At 40.4% G+C, this 7,894-nt stretch overlaps 1 protein-coding gene across 1 annotated transcript; it reads right to left on the bottom strand.

The window, feature by feature from the left end:
* Positions 1-6,228: 6,228 nt before the first annotated feature.
* LOC122309441 (protein CASPARIAN STRIP INTEGRITY FACTOR 1-like) lies at positions 6,229-7,496 on the bottom strand. Its single transcript, XM_043122931.1, has 3 exons — positions 7,310-7,496; positions 6,855-6,913; positions 6,229-6,586 (listed from the first exon to the last, which is right to left on the bottom strand). The coding sequence occupies exons 1-3, from the start codon at positions 7,389-7,391 to the stop codon at positions 6,455-6,457; spliced, it is 273 nt and encodes a 90-aa protein (XP_042978865.1). The 5' UTR covers positions 7,392-7,496; the 3' UTR covers positions 6,229-6,454.
* Positions 7,497-7,894: the final 398 nt, after the last annotated feature.

Raw genomic sequence — 7,894 nt, 5'->3', positions numbered from 1 at the left:
TTACACACCCGAGCAAATGTGGAAGACACAAACGATCGTGAAGCACCAGAATCAAACAAAGTACAAGCATAAAACTCATACAAACGGACTCTTCCTGAACCAAACACACAACCCATGAAATCCAAAAACAATGAAGAAACCAAATGCACCCCAAAAATTAAATCCAACTTAAAAAATTAAATTAATCCATACCTGTGATTACTCCAGCATCATGGGTCGCTGGTGCCTCATCATCCACCTCTCCGGGTGTGACAGCATAAACCCGGGCTTGCACTGCTTGTCTCGGGTTGGTTCTTCCACCGTGTCTACCTCCACGGCTTCCTTGAGCTCTAACGGGGCAATCCCGAGCAATATGTCCCACTTGGCCGCACCGATAACACTGGGGTCCGCTACTCGTCCGACACTCGCCCTCATGAGCTCTATTACAAGCTCCACAAACAGGCATACGTCCTTCCATGCGAACACTTGAGGATGCTTGAGGTCGAGTCCCGGTTCGCTGAACAAACTTCTGAGGCGAACCCGAGCTGCTTCCTTCACCAGATAAACTCCGCCTCTTTTGCCCTGGAGGGGAGCCCATACTCAGATTATTTTCCCGCTCTATAAGGGTGGCCACATCCACTAACTCCTGAAAAGTGGATATCCGATGGCTGACCACCATACGGCGTATGTCATGACGCAGCCCCTCCTGGAAACGATCTGCTCGCATCTCCTCCGTGGCGACAAGGTGAGGAGCAAACCGCTCAAGTTCTATGAACCTCCGAGCGTACAGCTCCACTGTCGCGCCCCCTTGGACCAGATTGGAGAACTCTCTTGCCTTTTGCTTCCTTACCGATGCAGGAAAGAAGCGGTCATTGAACTCCTTCTTGAAACGCTGCCAGGTCACTGCAGCGAAAGATCCCAGTTCAGATTCCAACAGCACCCTCTTGGTATCCCACCAATCAGAAGCAGTACCTTGCAAGAGATAGCTGGCGTAAAGTACTTGCTGTGCCTCAGTGCACCCACACACCTCAAAAGTCTTCTCCAGATCTTTGATCCATTTTCCAGCCTGAAGTGGATCCTCATTTCCAGTGAAGTGTGGAGTCCTATGCGCCAGGAAGCCCTCACAGGTGCATCCAGCTTGCACCATGCTACTGGACCCTCCTGGATACATCCAAGGCCCTCCCTGATATGGCCAGGGACCTCCTGGTTGTGGCCAATACCCTCCTTGTTGCGGACAAGGCTCTCCTGACGGTGGATAAGGCCCTCCTGATGGTGGCCAAGGACCCCCTTGTGGTGGCCAAGGTCCTTGTGGTGGCCAAGGCCCTGCCTGTTGAGACCTCGCACTCTGTTGCATAAACTCCGTCATCTGCCGAATTGCTTCGGCTATGGAGTCATCCATGGAGGTATTGTCCCGTGGCTCCTGAGTATTTTTCCTTGGTCTTCCTGGTCTCCCCATATTCCTGTCACAACACCACTCTTGACCCTCCTTTAAGAAAACAAATAAAACCATCGTAAAACCAACAAAAACAAAAACAGCACTACACAGCAAGAAACAAAAGAAACCAGCATGCCAAAACATAACTAAATAAAATAAAAACAAGCAAACAAGCCCAAACAAATAAAACGAATAAAACAACAATACTTAACATAATTTTTAAAACACAACTTAAAAAAACATTCTGGTACTACCTACGGGACATGTGGTTTTACCCAGAGCCAAACCGCTCTGATACCACCTGTGACTCCCCCAAATCCCCACGCCCGAACACGGGGAAATCGAGACGTCCGGATGGTGACAACCCGGGTCACCATCCCATCGACGGGTGCCAAGTGTGTGCAAAGGCAACAAATGTGCAAAAGGAAACGCAGCGGATAACGAAAGTCATATAACTAAGTACCAGAATTTTTTTCTTACTGTAATACAAGCTGTTTAAAACATATATAAATAAAATATTACAAAACACAAATACAGTTTTAACAAATATAAAAGATAGCATCAGCAACCCGGCGGAGCTGCATCCTCGGGCTCAGCCTCCTCCTCTTCATCCTCTAACTCTGCACCAAAAGCTACGGAACCACGAATGGTACCGCAGGTAAGTAAAACCCAAACACTACCAGATAAAAACACATAAAACTCAAACAAAATGCATGAAACATGCCCAATGCACAAAGCCCGTAAAACACCAGTTTTCCACACACGCCAAAAACCCATTTGGCCCAAAAACATATTCTTTCCGAAAAACACGCCAAAAGTCACATTTGGCCGCCAAAAGTCCATTTGGCCCAATATCTCGCCAGAAGTTCATCTGGCCCACGCCAAAAGTCCCATTTGGCCTCACAAACCATTATCCAATTTTAACCGTATGCACCATGACCTCCCCTAGGGGTCATCCGCACACCCTGGCTCCAGTGTCACACCGCAGAGTACCACCACGCATGTGACACCTAACAAGCGATGCCCAGTTCCGCGCCCCGCGCGTGCGTAGCCAAGCATCCTCTAGCCCTCGCCAGCGAAGGGCCATGGAGTCGGTGAGTAGGGCGATGCCCGGTTCCGCGCCCGGCGCGTTCGTAGCCAAGCATCCCCTAGTCCCGCTCCCGTCATCGCTCTCGACAACTCAGGGGACATCACTCAGTTTATTCCGCTCCCGAGTGACCAGAGGAGCTCCACCGAGATAATAACCCATCCCGGCTTGGGCTCGTGATACACACGCACCCGCAATACACTTACGCCAATACACAGGCTTTTCACACAAATCCACAGACACACGTGCATGCACCATGTAATGCCATAACAATGCATAATAAAGTAATCCAACAATCATAAATCAAATAAACAGGCAACTCCATCCTCCATCCATCCGACCCCCGAAACTCCTCGGACTCAGTCCGGAATCAACAACCAACAACAGTAAATAATTGAATGAGCAATATATATTAAAATCTGAAAATAGGGTTTGAAAAATACTTACAGCGCTATATGGAAATTTTAGAAAACAAGCGGCGTTGCAAACGGCGGAAAAATAGCAACGTCACAGTGAAAATTCACTGTGGCCGTGGGTTGTGAAAAATCCACTTTTGAACGGGGACAAACTAGGGCTTGGGATTGATAGGGAATGGTCTAGGGATGGTTGTGAAGCTATTGGAAGTGATGAACGGCCGTGGGTGGCGGCGGAATCGCCGGAAAATGGCCGGATTACCCAAAACGGAAAGCTAGCTCGTAGGAGCTGTTCCGGTGGTCGTTGGAGGCCGGAAATGGGTGGGTTAGGACGGCAAGGAGTCGGTGATGAAGTGGTGGCCGGAGGTGGAGCGACGGCGGCGGATCGGAGCAAAATCCGTGCGCCCTTCTTGGAGCTTTTCCGGCCAAACGGCCGGCCGGTTGGGGGTGGGCTTTGGAGGGGTGGTGCACCGGAGGGAGGGGAAGAGAATGGGACCGGTGGGGGGTCAAACGGTGGCCGGACGGCGGCGGTCTGGGCTGTTGAAGGGACGCCGGCGTGAGGGAGAGGGAGGAGAGAGAGAGAGCTCGGGGGGGGGGGGGAACCGATCGGGGAGAGAGAAGAGAGAAAAAAGAAGAAGAAAAAAGAAAAAGAAAGGAAAAAGAAAAGAAGGGAAAAAGAAAAAAGGAAAAAGAGAAAAAGGAAAATGATGTGAAAATAAATGAGGTCCAATCCTCATTCCGGGAAAACGAAACAAACTGCCGAAAAAGATTAAAACCACAAAACAATTAAAAGAAATAAAACACAACCTCAAATAAATTAAATTAAATTAAAACCCAAATTTTAAAACGCAAATAAATTAAAATAAATAACTGATATATTAATTAAAATAAAAATAATTATTTCAGCGAAAATACACTTAAAAGCGGGTCATCACAGTTTTTACGGGTTTTGTCGTTGCCATATTTGTCCTTTGAAGTAAATCTGCAATGCACTTTGCTTGAGTCAAGAGCAGTCCCTCACGTGTGGAAGTTGCCTCAATGCCCAAGAAGAAATTGAGGTTGCCAAGATCAGTTATGGGAAACTCTAGCCGCAAGGCTTGGTGAAGATCATATATTAGTGACATGTTGGAGCCAGTGATGAGTAAATCATCAATGTAAACAAGGACATAAACTGTGTTAGTTTCACAAGTTCGAATAAATAATGAAGAATTAGCAGTTGAAATGTGAAAGCCAAGATCAACCAGTTTGTGACTAAGTCGAGAGTACCAAGCTCGCGACGATTGTTTTAAACCGTAGATAGCTTTGTGAAGCTTACATACGTGAGTGGGAAATTGAGGATGGGAGAAGCCAGGAGGCTAAGCCAAAAAAACAGTTTCAGAGAGTGGGGTGAAGAAATGCATTCTGTACATCATATTGATGAATTGGCCAACCATTACATATTGATGAAATAAATTCTTGTATTTCTTCCTTACCAATACAGTAGGATTTAGCCTCTATTTATATAAACATTATTCAGACAAGGACAACAATGAATACTATGATAAGCAGAGATTGTACAATGACAGTGTAGTGTGAGTGCTATAGTGGATGGTTGGTTGCAGGCAGCTTGGTGGGTGCAAGGGCTACATGGACTACGGACGTGCTGTGGTCTATTGCATGCGCACCATCGTTAGTGGTGGACGTTGCACGTACTAGGTGTGAAGATGTAGCTTTAATACAGAATGATGCCAAAGAACTAGAATTAGGAGTAAATTAAGAAAATCATTTTATATGAAAATTGATTGGACAGAAAAATAGATAAATAAACTAAATCACATTATATTATCTGTACATAGATCTACCAATTTCACAAGAAAATGCTACCAATAGACTTAGCCAGTCAAATTGAGTAATACAAACTGCATAAAGGTCCTGGTTTAAGCAAGTCGATCGATCCATTTCTCATTTAATTTATATTTATGGGTTATTCTGATGAGTAATGTTAGATACAATTATAGAATGTATAAATATCGTATAATTCTTTTGAAAAAAAATGAGATTTATTATTAAAAAATTAAAAATTTTCATGTAGATTATGTATTTATTTATTTTTTTTTAAAAAATTATGCGATACTTGTGTCTTTCAAGACATGAACAAATATAATTTTTCTATTCGGATAATAGTATTTTAACCAAAAGTATTTTGAAACTTATCAAAACTTAGGCTGAGACAGGTTTAGGGCCTTGGATGAGACACAAAATTTTTATTTGATCTCATTTCATCTCATCCCATTTTATTTCTAAACATAATTCAAATGCAAAAGTTTCAAATTCTTCATTACAACTTTTTTAAACTTTCAAATAAAAAATAACAAAACAAGTTCAACTTTTTCCAATATCTAAACAAAAACAATATTATAAAACTATATTATTACAAAATTTTAACTTTATAATATTTTTTATTCAACGTTTTTCTCTCAGTTTTCAAAACACAAAAAATACTCAACTCTTCAAACTATCTCAATACTATTCATAAACTATCTTACTACTATTTACAAAATTCTCATTTCATCTCACTCTCCAAACCAACCCTAGTTCATAATTTTCATAACTCATCACATTGATCAACTATGTTCAAAATCAAAACATGAGGAAGTCTATTTCCAGAAAGAGAAATGCTAGCTTTTGCTATACAATTATGAGCATAATTTAGTATTTTAACTGTAAACTTAAATGCAGTTCTACATCACAACTAAATTTTTTTATTTTCATCTGTGTTTTATTTATATATGCCCAAGTGTATCAAAATTATTACATGTCAAATAGATATTACGTGTCAACTTTTTTTCTTTTTCTTTTTCCCAGAGCACTCGATCGAATAATATTTCAGTAACGTACGTACGTAGGTTTTGATCGAAATATATTAGAACTTATATTATATATATACACACTTTCATGAAAATTAAGCTATAAATTTCGGTCGTCTTCTCCCTTTCAAATCTTTTAGTGATATTTTTTATTATCCTTCATACCGTAAAACTTTTGTTAGTACTACTTTCTCTGGCCTGCTTCTTTCATCAGTTTTTATATTGGCTTTTTTTCCACTTTTTATTTTTATTTTTTATTTTTTATTTTTTAATTTTTTTTAATTTTTTTTTTTGTTAATTACTACTGCCAAAACAATGTTGAGATCAAATAAAATAAAAATGTGTTTATGATCTTCACATCTACAAATGATCAAGCTGACCCTGAATTGAGAAACTACACACACACACACACGCAATACAAGCAAATTAACAAATGCATGAGGAGCAGATGCACTCGCTCGGATATATGTCAAATCGACTCAAACTCGTTATATTGGAGATAGACTGGATAGTTAACGCAGTACTTTATCTAAACAAGTAATATATATATATATAACCCATTATATATGAGGGTTCAAAACTTAGTATATATGGTTTTTATATGCCATATAATATACTGGATCATGATCTAGTACATTTATTTAGATACTATTGTCACTCCTGCACATGACTGCCAATCTTAATGACTAAAACATCAGTTGGGTATGAGTTTGAAAGGAGGCTTAACAAGAGCTGGTGCTGGATCGTATTTTCCATAGTCTTTGGTGTTGGCCCTAAGAAGCCTTTCATGGTCAGAAATTATGTCCAGATCTTCATGCGGTATTCCCTAGCCAGTAAAAACCAGACATTGGATCAGCAAATCTGAGGTTCTTGTGCATGTTAAACGATATTCATCACAGTAATTATACAAGAGTAATGTACCTAGATGTTAAAGTAATTTAGTGCTTCTCAAATTTGATTATTATTACAGTAATTCATCATCTGGTGCTTTTGATCGTGCACGCATCATATGAAATGGCTACAGAAAGACAACAACCCCACCCAACACAAACAATGAAAGGAAGTAAGAAAATAGCGATACTCATTTCACAAACCTCATTAAGTAGTGCATCCGCTTCTTTAGCCAACTCACTGACGGGCATGAACTGTCGGACTGCAAATTAAGGCAATTCAAATATAGAATTAATGGTGTAAACTTCTCCTCTTATGTTGCATATTTTAAACAATTTATATGCTTACTATAGAGTATATGCGTGCTTCAGATGGAAGTAATGCTCGTAGAAAGGGGGAAAACAGCTTATAATTTTGTTCACATGGCTTGCACTACTAATTTTAGCATTAGGAAAAGAAGATATATAGAGATCAAGCCAATGGCAACTTTCTGTCCATGAGCAACCTAATAAAACTCTGACATGTTGGGGTGTCAGAAACGGATAATTTTTATCTTATCCAGCAGTATACATAAATATAATTAGCACTTAATAAAAGCTCTGAGAGTGAGTACGATTAGCAACAAATTAGGGCGCTGAAACTCAAATTAAAGACCCACCTGCAAGACAAGTTGATAAGAGTACTGATGCCAAAATGAGGAAGAGGAGACTGAATTTCTTGAGAAGAATGATCAGACCCATTTTAGGACGCGATTTGCGTTCTGTAATTAATCTCTTTTTCTCATGCAAGAGAATGGTTCCAATTAATGATGCTTCCTTGATACATTATAAGGAACATGAAATATATTACTCAGCTAGAGTGGCAGCCATGCATAGAGAGAAGCTGGAAATTGATAGTCGTTGATTAAAAAAGAATGGTAGTTTCATTCCCTTTTAAATTTCATAATCAAACAAAAAGGGGAAGGAGACCACTTTCTGTTGTTGGGGCACTAAGTCTAAGCATTAGTTAGTGGAATCACTGAGTTGATATGTTAATTTAATATGATAATCCTCATGAGATGACGCCTAGCTAGTGAAAACTACCAGAATGCCCCATCAATTATATATATAAAACAAAACTAATTGCATATATGCTAGTAATTAATAATTTCAACTTCTTGATTTCTATCAAAAGCGCCCAGCTAGCTAGCATTAATGCAATGTATGGCATCCAGATGAAAGCTGGAACTAAATCGATATCATGC

The sequence above is a fragment of the Carya illinoinensis genome, chromosome 5 (assembly GCF_018687715.1).
Source record: "Carya illinoinensis cultivar Pawnee chromosome 5, C.illinoinensisPawnee_v1, whole genome shotgun sequence".
NCBI classification, from domain to species: domain Eukaryota; kingdom Viridiplantae; phylum Streptophyta; class Magnoliopsida; order Fagales; family Juglandaceae; genus Carya; species Carya illinoinensis.
The sequence above is the reverse complement of the archived record's forward strand: the minus strand, read 5'-3'. Positions and strand labels throughout refer to the sequence as shown.